The sequence below is a fragment of the Protomyctophum parallelum genome, assembly GCF_964188405.1.
Source record: "Protomyctophum parallelum genome assembly, chromosome: 16".
Classification (NCBI taxonomy): domain Eukaryota; kingdom Metazoa; phylum Chordata; class Actinopteri; order Myctophiformes; family Myctophidae; genus Protomyctophum; species Protomyctophum parallelum.
The window spans coordinates 32,512,833-32,537,041 of NC_139711.1; the positions used below are offsets into that span (position 1 = coordinate 32,512,833).

The 24,209-nt window shown below is 45.4% G+C and overlaps 1 protein-coding gene across 1 annotated transcript; it reads right to left on the reverse strand.

Moving 5' to 3' along the window:
- Positions 1 to 8,553: 8,553 nt before the first annotated feature.
- clcf1 (cardiotrophin-like cytokine factor 1) lies at positions 8,554 to 22,806 on the reverse strand. The gene is made up of 3 exons (XM_083785371.1): positions 22,375 to 22,806; positions 11,503 to 11,663; positions 8,554 to 11,149 (listed from the first exon to the last, which is right to left on the reverse strand). The coding sequence occupies exons 1-3, from the start codon at positions 22,391 to 22,393 to the stop codon at positions 9,740 to 9,742; spliced, it is 1,590 nt and encodes a 529-aa protein (XP_083641497.1). The 5' UTR covers positions 22,394 to 22,806; the 3' UTR covers positions 8,554 to 9,739.
- Positions 22,807 to 24,209: the final 1,403 nt, after the last annotated feature.

Below are 24,209 nucleotides of genomic sequence, written 5' to 3' on the forward strand. Positions count from 1 at the left end.
ATCAAGTCGGGACATGTTGTGCAAAATCAAATTCTAGTCACTCGTTATTTCAGCTCCCACCAAACTCTTTGTCGTGGAATTATCTTTTGACTGTCACACAGAATTGTCTCAAGGCCTGTGGACTCAAGGCTAAACTGACCAGCGCATCTAATCTTTTTTTTTCTCTGCCAAAGCAAACCGAACATGAAAGCACGGATTTATTCAAAACAAGTCGTTCTGGTTCTCTTTAAATGTCTTTGCTCCTAGCGGTAATACTGAAGTTGGAGGACAGATGTGAGATTATTTAACATCCGAGATGTAAGAATGTTCCAAATTCAGAATGTCAGCATCGAGAGAAAACCTGGAGTCACCCGTGTTAATTTATGGAGGTCGTTGCTCAATCTCAAGTCGGACATGCCTATATTGCTTTAGCAGTAATGCAGGTCTGGGGTTGCCTCGAAGGGTTCGAATCCCTGCCTCGTTCTGCCAAATGTCACTTTGCTGTCAGGACTAGGATGTGGATCAAAACCAGTCAGGCTCATTCAGTTGTCTGCTCAGGAAGAGAGGAGGTTGAGCCAGAGTTGGCCTCTCTCTCTCTCTCTCTCTCTCTCTCTCTCTCTCTCTCTCTCTCTCCCCCCTCTCTCTCTCTCTCTCTCTCTCTCTCTCTCTCTCTCTCTCTCTCTACTTCCAGACAGACACAATCATGCCTGCTTCGGTTTGTTTTGGTCCTGTCCTATAGTCTAAATGTGTTCTAAATGGTGAAAACCAAAAGGGAATTAAAGAAAAACTCAGACAGCGCGACGGAATGAAGAACCAGCATCGTATCACCATGGGGTTTTAAGGATATGCCCTATATGTACTTTCCAGTTTTGGAATGGGAAAGCAATTGGTTCTTCGCTTTGTTGGCGCCTGAAATAGTGTTCTGTGTAAAAGAGGGAAATATCTAGCATTCATGAACATTTTAGAAAATGAAAGTATGTGTATGTGCACGTGTATGTGAGTGTGCGTGTGTGTGTGTTTGTGTGTGTGTGTGTGTGTGTGTGTGTGTGTGTGTGTGTGTGTGTGCGTGCGTGCGTGCAAGAGTGTGTGAATGTGTTGTTTGCGGGAGTGTGAGATGGTATTGTATACGTTTGAAATCTTGTAAGAATACATTGAATTATATAAGCATGTCTCTGTGAGTGAGTGAGTGAGCGTACGTACACGCGCGTGTGTGTGTGTGTGTGTGTGTGTGTGTGTGTGTGTGTGTGTGTGTGTGTGTGTGTGTGTGTGTGCGTGCGTGCGTGCGTGTGTGTGTGCATGCACCTATTGCTGCAAATGGGGCGCTGGTAAGGAAGTCTTTGGCCCTTCTGTGATCTCCTGTCTTTATGTGTCCTACAGACACACTAAAAGCTTTCTATTTACCTTTCACACCGTTCTCCCACCTTCTGCATACAGGGAGAGATGGGCCGACGGAGAGAGAGATAAAGAGGCAGAAAGACACTGGAAGAAAGATAAAGAGATAAAGTGAGAGAGCGACGAGGAGGTAAGAGAAATAAACTGAAAGAGAGGGAGAGAGAGACTGGGAGAAAAAGAGCGAGAGAGGCTCCTCCAGGCTATAGGGTGGGTGGACAGCTGGTCCAAAGCAGGCGTTTTAGACTTTAACAAACCGTGACACGTCAACGTGTAACACAGACCACGACACACCAACACGTAAAACGCTTCATTGACTCCTTCACAAGGCCTTCAGGAGAAGAAAAAGAACATCACGCTTAAACACACTTCAACTGCAAACATTAATCAGCAAGGAAAGTTTATGAACGACGGAAAGAAATATGATTGTCATAAAGTGAGCAAAACAAACAGGCAAACTCTAGTTCCTGGCTTTGTTGGAATCACCCCGGGACAGCTTGGCGCAGTGAACAAAGGTGTTCAGACGTACCCTGTATTTGGCTGTTGTCCTCCTTACCCCTCCCTGTTTTGTAATTGTTCGTTTGCCAGCATGCTTGTCAGAAGTCAGGCTTATTAGAAGCCATCAAACATCATCTGTCTGTCATCTGGCTCTGTTCTCTCTCTCTCTCTCTCTCTCTCTCTCTCTCTCTCTCCCTCTCTCTCCTCCCCTCTCTTTTTCTCTGGCCCTCCATCAGAATCTCTCTCTCTCTCTCTCTCTTTCTCTCTCTTATTCTCTCTCCATTCTCTCTCTCTCCTCCGCTCTCACACACACACACACACACACACAAAATGCAATGTAAACCCAGTCAGCAGTGCGTGAGAGAGAGAGAGAGAGAGACAGAGAGAGAGAGAGAGTCCAAGAAAGAGATAGAAATATAGGCAGAGAATGTAGAGAAGAGTGAGAGAAAACCTTGGTATAAACACAACAGCAGACCCATAAACAGTAGACACATAAGTCCCATACAAAGAATCGGAAAGAATCACACACACACACACTCAGTCACGCAGTCACGCACGCACGCACGCACGCACGCACGCACACACGCAAACCAAACCCTATTTTCTTCCTAATGACTTTTGAAAACATGTCGAGTAACACGGCAAACTGACAACGGGTCATGTTTTCCTAAAGAACTAAGTCGACAAGCGTTGATGGCGCGATGAAAGATACCTCACACCTTTGCGGCTTAACCAGCAATTGATTAAATCATAAATCAACCTCATCCCTGCCCTGGGGGGCCCCCCACCACCACCCCCACGAAATGGTGTTGAAAAGGTTCAACCCAACCCAGCGGCCTCCAGCTAACGGGAGTGGGGGTGGAACGTTCCATTGAGTGGGGGTGGAACGTTCCAGAGTGGGGGTGGAACTCTCCGTTGCATGCCAGCGGACGAGCATGAGGTGGAGATGAGGTAGGGCAGGTAATCAGGGTTGCCAAGTCTGCTTATTTACTGCGACTTTGGGCTTGTTTTTTTCCGGAGTTGCGGGAAAAAATGATGAGTGGTTGTGGTTTCTTTGGGGCTTGTTTTAAAAATCGGACAAGCCAACATTTCTTTGATGTATATACTGTAATTCCCCACAGGTTTGGGGGAGTGTGTATCACATTGAGTGACAGTCATTGAGTGATCGGTCTGGTGTCTCTACTTATTAAGCCCTGGCTCAAGTATGAGCGTGATGTATGTGTGTGATAGTATAATAAATGACCAAAATTATAGACATACATATAGTATTTATAATGAGAAATTGATTTATTAGTGTTATAATGCCATATTTGGGCTTGTTTTTCGAGGGGAGATTTGACTTATTTCTCTCTTAAGAGTTGGCTTGTTTTTGGCTTGTTTTAATTGGAGGTGGGTTGGCTTATTTCTCTCACGAGAGTTGGCAACACTGCAGGTGTGAATGCAAAGGGTGAGAAGGGCGTGTAAACAGTAATGTTGGTAGTCTTGGGAGAGGAGGGGGGGTTGAAGAGGAACAGAGAGACAGAGAGCAGAAGGAGAAAGACAAACGTTGGATGCAAACGTGTTAAAAAGACAGTGGGGAGGATAAAGGCCTGATTTATACTTTGTCGTACGATGGCGTGTGACAAATCAAATCAACTGCTTATGTAGTGCTGCCAAAACAGACAGACAGAGAGAGAGGGGGGGAGAGAGAGGGAGGGAGGGAGGGAGGAAAAAGAGGGAGAAACAGACAGAAAGAGAGAGGCAGAGAAAGCAAGGAGGAATGCAGTAAATCCCTGGGCGACTCAACAATTCTCTGGAGAAAGAAAAGAGGAATTTTTATGTGCTGCAGGTGAGCAGATCAGAGAAGACAGCAAGGGAAGGGAAGAGGAGAGGGAGAAGGAGACGGACAGAAAGAAGAGAGAGAGAATGCGGATTGCGGGGGCGGCCGAGGGAATTTGAGGAAAGTGTGAAAGAGTCTGATTGTAACAAAAAATAAAGGGTGAGGAGGATGAAGCACAAAATGACACAAAATTGCTTGTCATGCAGTCAGACAGAGGGACGGACACACACCACACACACACACACACACACACACACACACGCACGCACGCACGCACGCACGCATGCATGCACGCACGCACGCACGCACGCACACACACACACACACACACACACACACACACACACACACACACACACACACACACACACACACACACACACAGAAAGGCGCACGGATGGACAGAACAAATAAAAGGCAGAGGGACATATGGAAAAAAGATTGGGAAACTGTGACGAGAACAGAGAGAAAGAGAGAGACAGAGGAGGAGGTCTGCGAATGGCTAGTCAAGCGCATCTGTGCATCTTAAGATGCGAGGCAAAGAAAGACAGAGGGGAAGAGGAGGGGGCGGGCGGGGGGGTAGAAATGCAGAGAGAAGCTGCTAAACAGGACTCTCTCTCCGAGTGCAAATAAAAGTTCTTTAACAAGAGGGCCCCGTATGTCAACTCCTCTGCAGGCCATAACTCTTCTATTAGATCACAGACTGCCAATCATACTGATAGGTCTCTGTGGGTTAGGAGAGCACAGCAGGGATCTTCTTTTCTTTTTTCAATCAATCAACACTAGGCTGATGGACTGAACAAGCCAATAAAATAATGTCAAAAACCATGTCATTCACAGCGTCCATTCTATATTCGTATCATGCCGAGTCACCCAGTGAATCAGCTAGATACGAGTTTAGCTATAGCCTTGTAATGTAATGTATCACTTTACAGTAATTTGTCTACTTCACTGGCGATGAAAGGGAAAGAGGGGGTGGAAAAGACAACAGTGAGTGATGGGCGTAAGATAGTTATGCACGACGGGTCTCATTCCAACCCAATTCTGACATGCACACACAGCTAATGACTCACACACGTGCTGTGCCTGCAGCCCACACACAGGAGCAAACAATGCACGCAAATTTCTTGTGCACACACACGCACGAGCACACACACACACACACACACGCACGCGCGCGTAATGCACATGCGCAGACACACTGACACTCACACTCCACACAAAGCTGCCTTTGTTGACTACTGGTCGCCCCTCTGATGTCTTTTACTGAATGTAAAAAACACACAGGGTTCTGAGTGTGCGCGTGTCTGTGCACTGTCTTTGCACATGTGCGACTGGCGTGCTGTGTGTGTGTGTTGTGTCAGGGTAAACCCTTTTGCCCCCTGCCAATGTCTTAGTCATGAGTGTCATTGAAACTATGTGTCAGTGGGCCACTGACACAGCCAAGTCTTGCGTAAGTCATTTCCTGATTACGCAATGCTGTCTTTGAGGTGCGATTTTGCGTCCGGATGTATCTGCTTGTGTTTCTGTGCACGCATGCAGTGCACGTGTGTGCAATGTGGGCCTTTTGGTATGTCTGTGTGTGGGTGCATGTTAGGTTGTTTATGTCTCGATGATATGAGTCTGTTTGTACGAGGTGACCACACCTAGCATTAAGGGTCTATACTAGTCCCCCTCTACACTAAATATCGGCAGAAAATAGCAGATCTACATGCTCAAAGCTCATCGCAACATGACATGTTGTGAGCTTTTAGATCTGCTATTTTTACCGAATGTTTTCCCCAGAATAGGGATGCTATGGTTCATGTGGTTACCATGCATCTCACATAATTTAGCCAGACCCCATTAACACCTTGCATTGAAATGCAACGCCACCACCATAATAAAACACAGAGAATCTTATCCCAACACAAAAAGCATATTTGTGCACTCACGTAAGGTGATTACAATAATGGTATGTTCAATCAGATATAAATCTATCCCTTATGCTTTTTGAACTAGACTTGAACAGTTTGTAACAGGGGGAGAGACGGGAAGTGACATATAGCAAAGTTAGTCAGGATCGGGACTCGAACCTGCGATGCGCTGCATTAGGAGCCTAGGTGCCCGGACCGCTAGGCCGACTCGGGCCGTTCCTTATGCATTTTGCGTGCAGTTTACACCAGGATTTATTTTTCTTTCTTTCTTGTTTGTGATGCAGAAGTGAAATGACACATTTTTAGTACTGTATGTGTGTTTTTATTGTATGTCTGGAAGGATTCTGTCAATGTGCAAAATGTACAAACGTGTAGTTGAGATCACAATGACTGAGTGTGGTGGTCCAAGGGACAAATCCCCTTCACTGGTATTGAAGCTGCACTTCCGGGTTCTCGTTCAGCCTGCTGTTCCTATTAATGGCCCAGCATATATTCATTCAAACCTTATTTATTCTAGAAAGACATTGAAGTTGCAGTGTCGTCAAGATACAACATTCTCAAAGCAATACACAAAAACAAAACAGATTAATAAAACAGCAACATAATATATGTCGTTATTTCACCTTCTACTGGTCGTAATACAGTATAATCTCAATGCGAGTCAATGAGGGCGAACTTTATACTTGTTTTTATACTTGATATTTATAAAAGTAAAAATATATATATATTGTAATCATCGTGCATGTGTTTAGTAAATTGACCCTTATGTCAGGTTATACACCCAATACCGCTTGAAGCTCATGAAGGCGACATCCCCTCTGCCTTTTGGTTTATTGTCAGTGGTTTGACCTCTCATGCAGAACACCTGGGTTCAAATCACAGGTAGGACACACATAAAAGTCAAGGGTGAACCCACCCAGCAGGCGATGGTTCGCCTTATAAGATGGTCGACCCACTCAATGGAATTGGAATTTGGATGGTTGGATTTTATGTGGATATTCTAGGACACTGTTTCTCAAGCTGTGGGCCCACTTTGATGTGCCATGGAGATAATGCAAATGGACCCCCAGATAATTGATAAAACACTAGATTTGAATGACATTAACATAAATAAAATAAAAACGTTCTAAGAAGTATTTTCACACATGGGTTCGAAGTTAAGAGATTGGCATATTGGCCCAGGCCGTGGCGTAACGGTCTGGGCACCTGACTGGTAATCCAGTCGCAGTGTGCCGTGGGTTCGACTCCCGAGCCCGACACGGCCTTTACTGCATGTCATCCCCCCATCTCTCTCCCGTTTCCTGTCAGCCTACTGTCTGTCCCTTCAAAAAATCAATAAAAGGCGTATGCCGCAAAAAGATATCTTAAAAAAAAAAGAGATTGGCATATTGAATAAGTCTGGCACAGTTCACCTTTTTGACCAAATTCACTCATATCATGTGTACATGTTCCAATTGTTCCATTGCACCCATGCACACTGTTTTGACGTCAGAGCTGGTGTTATTCCATCGCAAAATGGTCTCTGGTGTGCTTAAGTAATGTAATGTGTGTGTGTGTGTGTGTGTGTGTGTGTGTGTGTGTGTGTGTGTGTGTGTGTGTGTGTGTGTGTGTGTGTGTGTGTGTGTGTGTGTGCACGTTGTGCAGTGTATCACAGTGGGTGTGTGGCTGTGTGCAGGTGTGTACCTCGGAGGTGATGGAAGGGAGATCCTCATTGATCCTTTAATATCTGTCCTGGGGCAAGGAGAGTGAACCACAAAGCATGGGAGAGAGGGACAAAGCTATAAAGAATGGAAGAAATAAAGACGGTTCAAATAGAAGAGGAAGACTTCATACATGTTTAAGGCAGGAAAACTGAAAAGATAAGGAAAAAGAGTCGGACACAAACAAGAGGAAAATGCAAAAGATTTGACGGCCAAAGAAACATAAGACACAACAAGTGTCACCAAAAGAAGGACAGAGAAAGAGAAAGCGGGGGGAAATAGAGAGAGAGACAGACAGACATGAGAGAGACACAGGGGCTTACTGAGATGAGTTTGAGTCCATTGGTGGGATTATGAGGGGTGTGTACTGTGTATGTGGCTGTGTCTGTACCTGTGTCTGTCCATGCCAGTGCAAATCCCTCTCTGTCACAGCTAGCCCAGAGAGATGTTATTGGGAAGAGGAGCTTCGTGAGATAGTGGGATGGCGAAATACAACGGGAGAGGGTGTGGGCGAGAGAAAGAGAGCGAGGGTGGAGGGATGTGATGCTGGGGCGGAGGGCGTGAGGGAGAGAAAGATGAAAGAAAAAAGAGAATGATCATAAATTTCCGTCAAGACAGACAAATAAAAACTGCCCCGCCTCTCTGTCTCTCTCTTTTTCGGTGATGAATGTGAGTCGGCCTTTGTTTCAAGAAATGCCCCGACCCCAAATTCTTCCCCTTGGTGCCGCTCATCCAAAACCATCCCTATAAAACTAAACCATCGCAAACAATCATCACAAAAATACAGTCTCTCTCCTCTCCTCCCCACTTCTCCCCGAATGCTCAGTACAAAATAATGACCAATAACACCATGCTCAGTACAAAAGCTCGTATTTTTTTAATTCTCCTCTTGTGTTGTGGTACAGCGTTTTCACAATGGGAAGAAAATAAATAAACATCTTGATCAATAAATATTATAGCGATGTGGTCCATAACCTTCATGCATGCAGGCACACAGAGGTGAATATACAATGGGTTTATACAGTAATTACAAATGCAACTGAGTTGTTTAATGTGTCTCGCCCTTAATCATAATAATTAATTTTGTTCTTTGAGAATGCACTTTGAACATTACTGCTACTAGTTCAGCTGCCATTCTGTTACATAAAATCTCAAAATTAAAAGGAAGAATTGTGGATAATTATAATATGTAGGACGTCTAACCTTAAACATACAGATTTGGGTGGTTAATAAAAGAGGGGGAAAACCCCCTCTTTTATTAACCACCCTATATGGAAAAACAACAAACTAAATAATACATTCGGTACAAAATACGTTTTGAACCAGAAGCAGCATAGAAATTGGTGACAGTTTAAGGCACCACTGTGTACCATGGTAAACGTGTGTGTGAGTGTGCATGTGTGCGTTGTGCGTATGTGTGGAGCCGTTGTTGAGTTACTGTAACTGTCTGGCGGATTTCTGATTGCTCAGCAAACCCCATCATATACCCCGTCTTGTCTTTCCACCCTTCATCCGCTGAGTCACGCCTCCTCCCCGCTTCCTCTCCTTTCTGCATCCTCTTCATCCCTCTGGCCATGTCCACTGCTTCCTCACCCTCCCTTTGTCTTTCCCCCATTCATAACTTTCCCCTCTTCCCTCAGAGAAAATGAATGTTTGCTGATTCACGCGTCTACGGGTCACTGAATCAGCCTTCGCTCAATAGTTGTACTGTCCATCTATCTGCCTGTCACCCTGTGTGTGTGTGTGTGTGTGTGTGTGTGTGTGTGTGTGTGTGTGTGTGTGTGTGTGTGTGTAAGTGTGTGAGTATGACTGCGTGAGTATGTGTCTAGCCACCTACAGTGGTATTTCTGTTGATCTATGAGCCGTGAAGTCCGGTAACTCAGCCCAGCCTCAGTGGCTTTTGCTCAATGAGCTGCTATGTGCATTAGAGGCGAGTGACAGTGCTGGTAATGTGCAGGCTTTGTGTGTTATATTCCATTAGCGCTGCTGGTGACTTGCCAAATAGTCCTGGCTTCATTCACGTATTTCCCCACACAGTGGTATGGTATGAATGAACGCACATGAATGAAAGTGTTTATGTCTCTCTGGCGTGTGTTCGAGCGCGCGCACGTGTGTGTGTGTGTGTGTGTGTGCGTGCGTGCAAGTGTGTGTGCCTGTGTGCCTGTGCGTGCGCGTGTGTATGTGTGTGTGTGACGTGTGTGTGTGTGTGTGTGTGTGTGTGTGCGCGCGCATGTGCGCCTACATGTGCATGTGTGTGTGTGTGTGCGTGTGCGTATGAGCACATGCATGCTCATTTGCGGCTGTGTCTGTGTATGTGCACGTAAAGCGAGTGAGTTAAACATCTGTAAAAATGCACTCTCAATCAGGTGCCATACGTTTCTATATATCACACACACAGTCAGTCTCTGTGCAGGACTGCAGGTACAATAGACACTTCTTCATCCCCTAAGCCTCTTCTTGAGACGGTTGAAGTCCTTGGCCGACCGCCACAGCCAGCTCTGTAGCTCTCTCAGGACCCAGAAGCCCTCCACCTTCCTGGAGAAGTCGTTGAGCGCGGGCCGCACCGACAGGAGCGCAGACGAGGAGGACGAGGACGGAGAGGAGGAGGAGGACAGGGAAGAGAGGAGAGGGGAGAGGGCAGGCGTGAGGAGGGCGGCCGGTCCCCTGCGAAGGGAGAGCGGGATGGGCTGCGGGAGGAGGGTGTGTTCCTCGCCGACGGGCCCAAACTGGTAAAACAGAGAGAGCGTGGCGAGGGGAGGGTGGAGGGTCGGGGGGAACAGCGAGCGAGGCGCCCGGCGCTGCAGGTGAATGCTGGGCAAGGACGGAGAGGAGGCGGCGAGCGCGGTGGACCCGGGGTCTTGGACGGTGTACCCCTTCTCTCCGCCGATGCGCTCCTCCGTCGCATCGGTGTCCTGGAGCTGGAGGTGGTAGTTGAGGTTGTAACTGTACTGGTCGTCATTGTGGTGGTTGTTGTTGTTGCTGTTGGTTTGGGGGGTTTGCAGGTCGTATGGGGAGCTGGTGCTGCCTCTCCCGATGTGGGACACTTGGATCAGAGGTCCAGGCTGCCCTGGCTCTTCCTCTGTGATACTCAACAGCCTTCTCCTTCTGCCCCATCTCTCCGTCCCTCCCTCTCTATCCAGCTCATCTTCCTCGTCTTCGTCCCGTAATCTCTCCTCGTCGCTGAAGGCCCATTCCCAGCTCTCGGGCTCTCCTCTCCTCCCCCTCTTTCCCTTGCCCTTCTCCCTTGACCCCCCGTTCCTGGATCCGCCTCTGGTCACCTCTGCTCTCCTGCCTTCTTTCGCTCTCCTCTTTCCCGTCGTCTCCCTTTTGTTGCTGTCCTCCCGCTCTCCTCTGACCACCCTGGCTCCACCTCTCCGTTGGCCGGTGCGGTGCCGGTGACCAGACTCGTCCCTCGCTCCGTCCCTGGTCTTGTACAGGCTCTGGCTCATCAGCGGAGCCGGTCTGCTGCGCCCCCCGTCGCCCCCTGTCTCTTTGCGCAGATACTGCAGCTCGCCACTCCCATTGCCCACAGCGCCGGCAGACGGAGGAGGGAGCGCGTAACCTAGGGTGGTCATCAGCCCAGATATAGACCCCAACAGCCCATCCAGACCGGTGCAGAAATGCAGCAGGGACGTCTGCAGGTAGGGGCACAGTGTGGAGCGGGCCAGGTCCCTCACAGCCCCCAGCAAGATAGAGTAGGCCCGTTGGTTCTGCGCTAGCCTGGCCCGGTTCTCCAAGCCGCGCCAAAGCTCCAAGCGCGTGGCGGCGCTGGGCAGGGAGAGGGCGGTGCTGTTGGGCCGCGGAGGGGAGAAGTCCTTCTCGTTGAACGGGGGGCCCAGGTAGGTCAGCTAGATAGAGGTGAATAGATGGGTTTTTTTTAGTCCCTTGATAGCTTTGAACAAATGTCTAGTGTGTATGTTCAAATGTGTGTCCTAAATACAACAATTTGCAATGAGTACTAACATTCCGACAGGCATTAGTCCGACACCCTACTCCAAACCCTAACCTAACCCTAACCTCACAGGGAAGTCACGGGTGAGTCTTAACCAGCCACGCATGTGTCGGACTGTTGCATGTCGGACTGTTAGTACGTTGGACCAACGTATGCACCCCATACTGGAGTATGATGCAAGAGCAAAATGGCCGCTCATGTGTGAATAATATGGTCAGTTCGCATAAATGGCGTCATAAAAATACTCACATATGTGTCTTTGATTTCTTTGAGCTGGTGCTCCAGGTATTTGGTCAGCTCGTATGTCCTCTCTATGGACGTCCTCTCATTGGCCAGGTTGTGGGAGGGATCCAGGAAGTGTGCGGACGCCATGCCAATAGCCAACAACAAGACCAGCTGGCTTGGACGGACTGCGGAGAGAGAGAGGACCAAGTTTTATTTTGAGTTTGATTTAAAACAGCAGACAGTGCGAGATGTTTCTTTGATGAGATGCATCTTGTGGGCGTCCAAATAGTAGTTAACACACTCCAGAGGTATCCATAATCATAACAGTGTGGGGAAATGTGTCTCTGGAATAATTTTTCCTCAGACACTGTGATGATTTAACTTGGATGATATCTTTAATAAATGTGATGGTGAGGGGATGTTACGCCGGGAGCCCCACACACACACCTATACGTCTATACACAGTTCACAACCTCTGCTAATCAGCACACCGTCAGACTGTTTATAGGGTTTTCTTTTACAATATTCTGGTTTATTTCTTCGTCTCTATGGCGATGACCTTGTCCGTTTACATATTGGCATTTCAGAATCACCTGACACTGCCAATAAAGCTTTTTCCGTTTCCCGTCTAATTTTAGCGGTTTCTGATTGTCGTAGGTTTACTCTGCCGTCAAATAAAACCTCCATTAATAGTCTCGGACAGTCAGACAAATGGCTCTGTCATGCAAACAATGTGCGTGCATAATTTGTCACTGTCCTTTTCTTCCTATCTGCCTTTTTTCTTTCTTTCTTTCTTCCGTCTGTCCTTCCATCCTTCCGCCCTTCTGTCCTTTCTTTCTTTCTTTCTTTCTTTCTTTCTTTCTTTCTTTCTTTCTCACAGATACAGATACTTATGCTCTCTGTCACACACACATTATCTTTCCTGTTTTATTATAGTAAACATGAATGTGTGTTTTTTCTATTGTTTGTGTAGTATGTGGGACAATGAATGCATGCCTTTGAGTCTTTATTTAGATTTTTTGAGTGCATGTGTAGATGTTTTATGTTACTGCGTGAGTATTTGTACCCATATGTATACAATTACATTATGTTTAGTGCATTTTACATGCTTTCAGTGTATACTGTGCGTATACAGGACATAGACTGTGTGTGTGTGTGTGTGTGTGTGTGTGTGTGTGTGTGTGTGTGTGTGTGTGTGTGTGTGTGTGTGTGTGTGTGTCTGTCTGTGTCTGAAGGTGTGATGGAGATCACAGTGGGAATCCTTTTGAGTCTTTCTCCTCTGGATTCAAACAGAGAAAATTGGGAGTTGAAAGGTAGTCTTTAGCAAGAACTCCATCCACTTCCTCTGGTTCATAGAATCGTAGAAACGCCATGCTGTGTTGCCGTCCTCTAGAACGCATGTCTCTCCCTCCATCATTGTCCATCTTTCTGCCTTTTTTGTGTGCCTTTTGAACTCTCTCGCACACTTTGCTCTTTAAAACCTTGTAACTTTGCTGCTATCCTGCATCTCTCTCTGCCTCTCTTCAGCGCAACACATCATCTTAATGTGAAAAGGTGTTTGAACATTCAATAATAATAATAATAATATAATTAGACCCTGTGGGGAAATTCACTTTTCAGCTTCACCCAGCATGATTGCTGCCATGTGGTCAGACTTGAGTGTAGGGGGAGAGCAGTTAGGGGTTAAGAGTCATGCTCAGGGTATTCTCGCGTGGCCTGACTTTGGCCTCGGAATGCCTCCCACAATTTTCAAATGCTTCCGGTCTGGAGCACGGAAGGTGAATGTTACACATTTACAATGTTCATTAATAGTATTGTAGTATTGTAATAAGTACCGGCAATTCGTAACTGCGCAGTTCCATTCTGCTTCCATTCTACGTTTCTACGTTTTCAAAACTACAATAATTGCATGAAAAGATAAACTCATTGGGCCTCATCACTAAGCTTGTTTCCGCACAAATGTTCTTATCGGTATTTAGGCAAATTCCGAAGTTAAGAGTCTGATACATCAATCTTTTTTTGTCTGGGAATTTTGACGGGTGTCAAACTCACATCTGCTCTAAAGGCTCATTCATAGTCTGGATTGTCGGTGGTGAGGTGACCACCGCTCCGGTGGTGAGGTGACCACCGGAGCTGAAATAACATTGAGCGGTGGTGAGTAAAAACAGAGAGAAGGGCTGGGGCGGTGGCGGTGGTTTGCTCTTCATCGCGGCTCGTGACGTCATGTTGTAGTTCGGTGGTCACCTCACCACCGAAAATCCAGACTATGATTAACGCTTAAGGCAGACTTACATAGGACCAAAGCTTGTGTATGTCACTAGAATGCCTTATTCCTCATCTAAAAATAAATTATAATAGTGCCAAACCTCAAATAAAGTATTTATTTAACATTTGTTGACACAAAAAAAAGAAGTCAAACAATCTATTGCTTGGATGCATTGAATTTTTACAACTATGATGCAAATTCAAACGATTTATTTTTTTCTTTTCAGTTTATGTATTTTGAGCTGAATTATTAGTTCCCTCTGCGCGTTTGTCTTTTCTGCAAGGGTGGCCACAGTTTCGCCTATTGGGCTTTCATGCCAACTCCATATGTCACGCTATTAATTTATAATATCGACCACGTCACATGATCGCTGATCTACAAGTTGTGTAGTGAGTGTGTCTCACCGCATTGTAAGCTTGTAGATCTGTGCATTTTGAAGAGCGATGGTGTTTTTTGGTCTGACGTTGGATGTTTCCGGTTGCCTTTTAGGGGGCGTGGACTCGTGGAGCAATGCAAACGATCTCCACCAAGAGTGTGCCTCTGACAAAAATTAGGAACACCTGTGATCCTCACATATCAGGGAACTACCCTTTTGTGAATCTTGTCAATTTGTGCTTTGAATTACACACCCCTTTACACGTTTTATTTACACACTATTTTCGAACAGCTTAGTGAATGAGGCCCATTGTTTTTTTAGATATGGACAGGTATGTAAATATCCGATGTTGTCCCTTATCTGTTGCCCTGCCTTTAAGCATACAGCTGCCGCCGCGTCACTTTACCGTAAATGACTAATTTGAGACTGAAAGTCGTGACGCATGGTGCCATTAGCTGGTTCTCTGCGCTCATTCATTCTTTTCCATCCTCTCTGGTCTGCCTCATCTACAGTATATGTGGTTCCCGCCCTCCTCCTCCTGTCTGCTGCACCACTCTCTCTGACAGCCAGACGGCAGGCTGTGATTCATGCCTGCAATTATGGACCAAACATGCTGCTGTTCAACAGGTATGAAATATGTATTGCACAATGTGTGCCCCTGTCAGCTGCTCTCGCTCTCTCTCGCTCTCTCTCTCTTCTCTCTCTCTCTTCTCTCTCTCTCTCTCTCTCTCTACTCTCCCCTAGCCCTTTCCCTGTTTAACACGAGCATACTGTACACATGCATGCTGATTGCAAACTTTGATTTAACATTAATTCCACATTAACCATAATAAATCTAACGGTAACCTTACCCTAACATACCTAACTTTACCCAAACATTAACCCAATAACCCTAACATAATAGACATGCCTAAACTTAATCCTGAGTGGCCGCTTTGGAATTGAACGGTTGGTCTCCGTTTGATCTGGTTTAACGTACGCCTATAATCGTTCCCGATGAGCATCTTGGTGCCTTGCATGCATGGTTGTTTTTGTCATTGGTGTGAGTGTATGAAACTATGAATGGCTAAGTAGGTGCGTTGGATAAACGTTTTGGATAAACGTGCCACATGAATGCAACACGCACGCACGCACGCACGCACAGAGTTCACTCTGAAAATAAATTATATTAATTATAAAGTCGATTGTTGTCCCTGCTTTTCTTCCTCCGGCCTCATCTGCTTTCAGGCTCCTTATCTCTGTTATGCCTCAGGTCAAAATAACAGCAGCCTGTTAACCCCGATTAGCTCTATTTTGCTAGGTCTATCGCCCCTTTTTCTCCCTCTTTCATCCTTCCATCAGGGAGAGCCCTTGGGGGGGGGCGTTTAAGTAGAGTGCTTAAACACCCCGCCAAAGCGTTTATACCCTCGACACTTTCTCGGCGGGACTTTAAGCAAACATGTTGGGACACTAAAGCAGTCGACAGCTACCTCCTCTGACGCAACCGCAGCATTAGCTCGACGTAAACATCAACATACTCTCAACAACTCGCCAAGCAAGCCAGACCTCCATTACAGTGAGGTCTGGAAGACAGGCCTTTTCATGTGCCACTTGGTCAGTTGTGTATCGTGCAACAATTGAGTTACATAACTAAATGGGTAAATCATTTAAATTGGACAGCGGCAGTTGGGGCAACCAGTCTGCGTTCCAGGGGGTGGGGGTTGCCAAACATCATCAAACATCATAAGCAAACTCTAAACGCTCCGACAAGCATGCAGCACAAACACCGACATTTTGGACTGCAAGCTGTCTATTGAAGAAGCATAGTCTGTAAACCAGGCAACACCCACGCACTCATGTACACACCTTTAAATCCCTTAGTCAGAGTAAGCCCAACGTGCTTCCAAATGGCCAAACCTCTTTGGATCTACCCGACCGCGGAGCATCATCACCTGTCAGGGGTTATAAGCGTCTCTCTGTGATGCCTGAACATTTGGAGATCATCAAGTCATCGAGTCCTCACGCCAAACATCCCGCCATTAGCATCAAAACACCCTGAAATCAACTCGACCTCATCGCCTCCGCATGTAAACAGCCCCAAGAGGAAGGATGTGCTCTTCTTGTGTGTAAAAAGAAAAAAATAAACTCTTCGGAAAGGGATAAACTGGTAAAAAAAATCCTTCTTGGCTAAATTCAATCCGAACTGTTCCAAAGTGTTTCCTTTTGTTTCTAGCCACATGTCAGCGATGGTTGCCAGACATGAAAGGGTCTTGTTGTTTTGATTGAGCGCTGACATGGCTGAAAGCATCCTCCTATGGGAATAAAGAAAACACTACTCTTTTGTATCATTTGGCGTAAACTGAGATAACTGAAAGCCAGGCCCGTGTTCCATCTATATAACATTATATTGAGTAACTATAATATAGTTAGTGCATGTCCCAACTTCAAGAGCAAGCCCATGGGGGCTTGGGGCTATGTCTGTGTACCTGGCACTGGGACCACACTCCACAGGGCAGGGTTGAAACCAGAACATTCTCCCTGGGAGGATTGCATTACAGCAACACACAGGGTTTCCCTACAACGGTTGACCGTGACCTGGCTCTGTTCATGTGCGTGTGCGACTGCGTTTGTGTGTTCCTATGCATCTCTTCATATTATGTAGGCCTATCTGTTGGCACTTGGCACACACATACATCTGTTAGGAAAACTCACAGAAAAGCACCCACAAACACATCCACACTCAAGTGCACGAACACACAAGTCGCCGCACACACAAAAAAACTCACGCACGCACGCACTCGTGCACATGCACATTCACATACGGTACACACACACACACACACACACACACACACACACACACACACACACACACACACACACACACAGGAGTTTCATTCTTCATAACAGATCATATTTATCTATGGTTTGATGTAAATTCAGACTCACTCGTGTCTGGCTGCCATCTGTAAGTCCGGCCTGAATCTAAAGTTAGGGCGCCAAACATTCTGTGCTTCTTTGGGGTCAGTATTTAAATTAGGGTTAGGGTTCATAGTTGAATGTCAGTGCACAAGGTCATGTTTTGGGGCAAGGCAGTCTTGTAGCTCACTTCATATACGCAAAACCGTGTGACCCCATTCTCATGTGGTTGTTGCATCTCTACCCTCCACGACGACTAGCATTTCATATTTCCCAACAATCACCATCATTTTGAGGTTTTGAACAAACATTTAAGCGGCATTTGATATTGTGGTGAGCACAGTCAAGGAAAATGTAGATCTCATGCCAAAAAAGGTTGCCCTTCCCAGTTCCAAACACTTGAAACCATATACAGTAGGTGGCCTTAAGTAACAAAAACATGTCATGAAGCACATTCTGAATGTTAGAGTTAAATGAATAGTCTATAGACTATTAGAATTGTACTGTTTGTCTGTGTTCCAAAGGCAGATGCTCCACAATATTAGAATACTATATCTAAGCTAACTATATTTTTTATTTATTTTTTTATGGTACATATATTTTTGTGATGGTACAAATAGCCTTTATTCAAATAAGGACATTTTGCCTTCATGGTTCAAGACAGTTCCAAGTGTGTCATTTTTGTAGAACAGCATCAGTACCTAAACCTTACCATTTGATGTCTCCAAAACAATTGTATCGTTAATTCAAAATATGTTTTTTCTAGCCTATATAAGGAGTAGGATGTATTTGAAGGGGTGGATATACCTAACTTAGGTAGCAAGATTCTTTAAATGCCTTGCGGTACCTAAGCCCATTTGGTACATCAATAGTGCTTATCATCCAGCTAACACTTGGCAGACCCATGATAGAACTGAGGCCAAAACGTATCAGGAGTCCAATTCTAGAAAAGGATTACATCTCTGAGCCAGATTCAAAAGAGCGTCACAGTGTCTTGTCTTGTGTAGATTTATTCCTATGTAACCGTAGCCACTGGCGATTGATCCATCTTGCCTAAACTCTTTGCATAAATATAAACACTGTCATGGATTAAGGGTCATGGATTAGGGTTAGGAACACACACACACACACACACACACACACACACACACACACACACACACACACTCACACACACACACACACACACACACACACACACACACACACACACACACACACACACACACACACACACACTGGCATTAGCGTCAGGGGCTGAGTGGACAGTGCCATGCCTTAAGCCTGCGGGCACGAAGAGTGGAGGGGGAGAGATGGTGCTGAGGTCAGGGTCGTGTTATGTGCCTGTGTACAGTTAGAGGCCAGATTTATGTGCAGTCTGTACTCAATCAAATGTGCATTCCTTCACTAACTCAACACACACACACGCGCGCACACACACGCACGCACGTATGCATGCATGCACGCACACGTACATGTGCAGTTGTGCACGCAAACATACACATATCAACGTGCACACCCACACATTAAGACAACCGCATGCAATTACACACACACACACACACACACACACACACACACGTACGCAACAAGCATGTGCACTGGTGTGATGTGTGCGCAGTGCACATGTATGTAAGCAAACCCACCACGGTGATAAAAATACGCATAAACACACTGTTGCTCTCTCACGCACACTTTTCCCATCTACTGTCCTCTGAGATGTTCTCTTCTGGAATTGGTTCAAACTGAAATTTGAATTGATCTTCTTGGCACCAGGCGCACAGTGGGGGTTGCCAAACAACATCAATGACCCCAGCACCATGGGGAAATAAAAATAAGTGTTAAAAAATAAAAGTTATGGTTGTACTTTATCTAGACATCGTCTTGGCGGCCTACATCCAATAGACAATAAAGTAAGCTCTTTGTGCCTTTGTTTAATTTTCTTTCTCACTACAGCATGTCTCTCTCCTCCAAAAAAAAAGTGATTCTCTTTAAATCGTATTACTTAATTCGCTCCACTGGTTTACATTTGCCATCCTCTCTCTCTCTCTCTCTCTCTAGTTATCCTTGAACCATCGAACTCATGCGACTTCCACTTTAAGGTTTTCCTGCTCCCTACCTTCCTACCTAATTACCTTTCTAGTCTCTTCCTTTTCCCTAATTGGCACCACTCTTTCCCTCCACGACTACCTCCTTCCTTCCTTTCTTTACCTCCTCTCAGTCAGACTTCAGTTTCTAATTTACCCCCTCTACACACGCACGCATGCACACACACACACACACACACACACACACACACACACACACACACACACACACACACACCCTCTCTTCTCAGTTACTCCCCCACCTATACTCCCCCTGGCTTAATCTTAAAAAATAAATATCCTGGAAAAAAAACTATACAAGATTCCTCTGTTTGATTTCTATCCCTCTGTTCTCTGCTTCCGCTTTGAAAAATAATTAAATAAAAAATAGGAGCAGGACACACGAGGAAGAGAGAGAGACAGGGAGAGGTGGAGGATAGGAAGAGAGGGATAGAAAGGAAGGAGTACAAAAGGCGTGTACGATTAGAGAGAGAGAGAGAGAGAGAGAGAGAGAGACGGTGAGGGAGAGTTTGGTGAAGCGAGGGGCCATGTTAATTTGGGAAAAATGTAAACAGCATGTGTAACTGTTCAAAGCGTGACCGACTCATTTTATATCATTCCCCCTCTCTCTCCCTTTCTGTCTCCCTCCTTCCCTCCTTCCCTCCTTCCCTCCTTCCCTACTTCCCTCCGGGTGCTGCAAACTTCTGTCAATCGGGAATCTGCACTGCATTAACCCCTCTACCACCAATTTCTGTCCTCTAACGCCCCCCCCCCTTTCTCTATTATCTTTTAGTCGGTCTACCTCTATTTATTTCTACCTGGTTTTCCCTCTTACCCCCCCCCCCCCCCCCCCCCACACACACACACACACACAGAAACACACACACACCCTTCCCCCACACACATCCTCTTAACATCACTATATATAGTCCGTGAAGAATCGAGGATGGCGCTGTGCGAGTTTAGGATGTGAAAGGGTTGATTTTTCTCTATTTCCCCTGCATCTCTCTCTCTTTCTCTCTCCCATTCTCTCTCTCTCATTTTCTCGCTCTCCCTGCTCCCTTCCATCGTTCTTATGTGTCTCTGGTGCCGGGTCCACCCCATGGCGTGGGTTTCAGGGCCTGGAGCAAAGGGGATGTTGCTCTTATCTGAAACACACCGACACTAATTCAGCCCTCCCAGCAATAACATGCCTTGTATTATGTGGGGAGAGAGAGAGAGAGAGAGAGAGAGAGAGTGTGTGTATGTGTGCGTGCGTGCGTATGTGTGTATGTGTACGTTGTGCACTGTAAAAGCCGTGTTCGTTTAACTCTGTACAAATGGGTCCAAATGGACCCACACTTTTACACTCTCAAAGTTAAACGAACGTTGGGAATATTTCACTTTGCATGAGTGTGAGATGGAGTGAGTGAGAGAGAGACTGTACTCTATATCTGTACATCAGATTGTTTGTGTGTGTGTGCGTGTGTGTGTGTGCACGCGCGCGCGTGCGTGCGGTGTGTGTGTGTGCATGTGCGGCGTGCGCGTGCCCTCATGCGTGCGTGCGTGCGTGCATGGGCGGATGTGTGAGGAGTGAAAGGAAAACAGTCAAGTCAAAGCAATATGTTCTATATAGGCTGTATTGTGTTCTATTTGCTTTCTCAAACTGTCTTTGGGAGCAGCGGTTTATTCTCAGCCCAACTTGCTATTTGTTGTTCTTCCAAAGTTACACAAATGTTCTGAATGACCACACATGTTTCACGAGTGGACTTGTGATAATGCCCGTACATTTGATACATTTTGATTTTCAATTAAGGAGTCGGACCACCTATAACAGTTAAACAGAGAGAAGAGAGAGAATATAAGGGGAAAAAGCATGTGGAGAGGAGAGAGAGACAAGCTGTTTTTTCCTTTTGTTTTAAAGCTTGTCGCATCATTTCGTCACAGAGTGAGCGTTCAAGCTCATCTCTGTCTGTCTGTCTGTCTGTCTGTCTGTCTGTCTGTCTGTCTGTCTGTCTGTCTGTCTGTCTGTCTGTCTGTCTGTCTGTCTGTCTGTCTGTCTGTCTGTCTGTCTGTCTGTCTGTCTGTCTGTCTGTCTCACTTGCTCTCTTTTTCCTCTTTACAGACATGCAACAGCAGCCGCAAGGGTAGTCCCAGGGGGCAGGTGTGTGTGTGTGTATCTTTGAGTGTCTGCATGCATGCACGCGAGTTCGACAGAGAACTCCAGAAGTGTGTGTGTGTGTGTGTGTGTGTGTGTGTGTGTGTGTGTGTGTGTGTGTGTGTGTGTGTGTGTGTGTGTGCGTGTGTGTGTGTGTGTGTGTGTGTGTGTGTGTGTGTGTGTGTGTGTGTGTGTGCATGCATGTGCGTGTGTGAGAGAGAGAGAGAGAGAGAAAGAGTGTGTGTATGTGTGTCCTAACACCCTGACTAACGTGAATCATGTACTTTCTCATATCGGTGACAGCTAACTAGACAGGGGTTTTAGCTGCCTCTGACCCCCTCAACCCCCTTCTTTACACAATGAATGAGACTTCCCCTCTCTCTTCCTTTCTCCCTAGCTCCTTCCATCACATGCACACACACACACACACACACACACACACACACACACACACACACACACACACACACACACACACACACACACACACACACACACACACACACACACATTTCTTGGAACAAGTGAAAGGTGCTTTATCAGAGCACCTCATAATCTCTAGTCTACTTTTTCTCTTTGCATCTCATCCCATTTTCAATATATATGGATGCTTTAATTTAAACTATTTCAGGGTAATTTCTCAAATAAAACATTGTCTAGGCCCCTATAACATAAAGTTAAAGTGCATGGTAAAGTTATATTCATTTGAAGCAACATGAATTTGTCCTGAATTCTTGCATCAAAATGTAAATGTGCATTTTTGTTTTGTGTCCCAACATTTCCCAACGTGATGGAACATTTATCTGTTTTAACTAAAAGTTTTAACCAGAGATTAAAGATTTAAGAGATTTTAGCAAACATTCATAAATGCAATAATTTTCAGTACATTTTCACAATTTATGTGGAAAAGTTAAGCCAATCAATTCAAACATTCAGACGTGCGAGATAAAACATTTCTCAGAAGGCGGACAATAAAAACATATACAAACTCGATTTTATTATTGTGTTATTAATTGTGTATATTAATATTGGCTTTTTCTGATGATTAAAAACAGTGTTTTAAAATTGTTATTGTTTTTTAAAGCCTAGATCATTTCAAAAGAGCCTCAGGAGATTTTCTTCAAGGACTTACCTCCACAAATCCTTTTCATTTTGGACGAAATCCTTTTATTTCCGTTCAGTGCGCACTCATGGGTTCATCCACGTACAAGCAAGCAAATAAAGCAATTACGTCCTCTTGTCTCCAACTCTTTCAATATAATAGCTTATTTCGTTTCCTTCTCTGTATTTAAAACTTTCGCAAAACTTTCACCGTTGTTGTTGGCTAAATTAAATCAAGTGCCCCCCAAAAGCGCACGTGCAATTAATGGGAAATGCGAAAAATGTCTATGAAATTCGATAACCACTGCAGAGGCTATAATTATTCATCTGATAGTCTATATTTAATCATCAGATAGGCTATATTAAAATAGTTTCATTTCTAAATTTCTGCGGGTAGGTAGCCTATTGTCTCATGATCTCTCATCCAAGAAGGTGACGGTCCAAAGACTGACGGGTGCGTGTGGTCTCAGTGACAGACTGACTGACTGACTGACGGCGGAGCTTTTTGTAATGAGAGAGAAAGTCTTCCCCCCTCCCTCCTTATTTTACTCCCTCCTTCCCATTTCTCTAGCTCTCTCCCTCTCTCCCTCTCCCTCCCTCCCTCTCTCTCTCTCTCTCTCTCTCTCTCTCTCTATCGTTAGCTGGTGATTCACCGAGTTGACGCATCGGCTAAACTTTGACAGAGACCTGGTGAACCACGAGACTTGTCACAACTCATTTCCATCCCTCTGGTCTCATCCTCCTATAGTCGACATGACTCGCTCGTTTGATGTCTAATCAGTGCCTTTGTAAAGGATGCGTGTCGGTCCAGGTCAGTGGGCCTAAAACGTCACACAAATGTATACTCTCTCTCTCTCTCTCTCTCTCTCTCTCTCTCTCTCCATCTGCCAGAAGAGAGATTCTTGCTCCACACTATATGCTATATGGGACTCTGTTCTTTTCATTCCTTTGGTAGTATAGTTTTATTGACTGTAAGATTAGTGTGATCTCCCTCTCTCACCTCGAGCTGTCAGTCAGTCAAGTGAACCATATTGTACACTCCCTTTCATGCATGCGCACGCACGCGCGCGCGCGCGCGCACACACACACACACACACACACACACACACACACACACACACACACACGCACACTGGCTGACAGACCTATAGACAGGCAGATCAAAGTGGATTATCCTGTAATCACATTCATCCTGTTCTTCAAATATTTTGCCAGGAAATACACAACGGACCTCTCGCGAATTTATCTGTCTGTTGGTTTAAAAAAAACAAAACAAATATGAGGAATCGAGGATACTATTGGCATTGCGTTGAAAGTTACCTATATCAAAACGACCAGTAGAGCATATAACATCTGGTAGAGATATAGATGGATGGATGGAAACCGGTAGACAGACAGACAGACAGACAGACAGACAGACAGACAGACAGACAGACAGACAGACAGACAGACAGACAAGCTTACTACACCACAGCTAAGCTTCAAGAGTATAAAAAGAAAGAAAGACATAAAGTGTCCTCGATCAAATGACATGTATATTTAATGTAATATGCTGTAACTTTGTCTTTAACTGTGACCTGCCACTCATGGTGATGTTGGCTCGCTGGCCAAATAGCAAATGCTGTCAGACATGAGCATTTGCTATTTGGTATCATTTGTGACACCTGTGTATTATTTGTTTTTTACCTGTATTCTAATTGAGGTTTGTAAATGCCTTGTAAATGTTCTCAGTTTAGTTTCTCCCTTTTGAGCCTATAGAAACCATAGCTGTGAGTAGGCTATTACAGTAAATGTCCATTTGTGTAGTAGTATATGCTATAAAACACAGACATGAACAGCGCTTTATTGAACCAGGGGTCGAGCAAA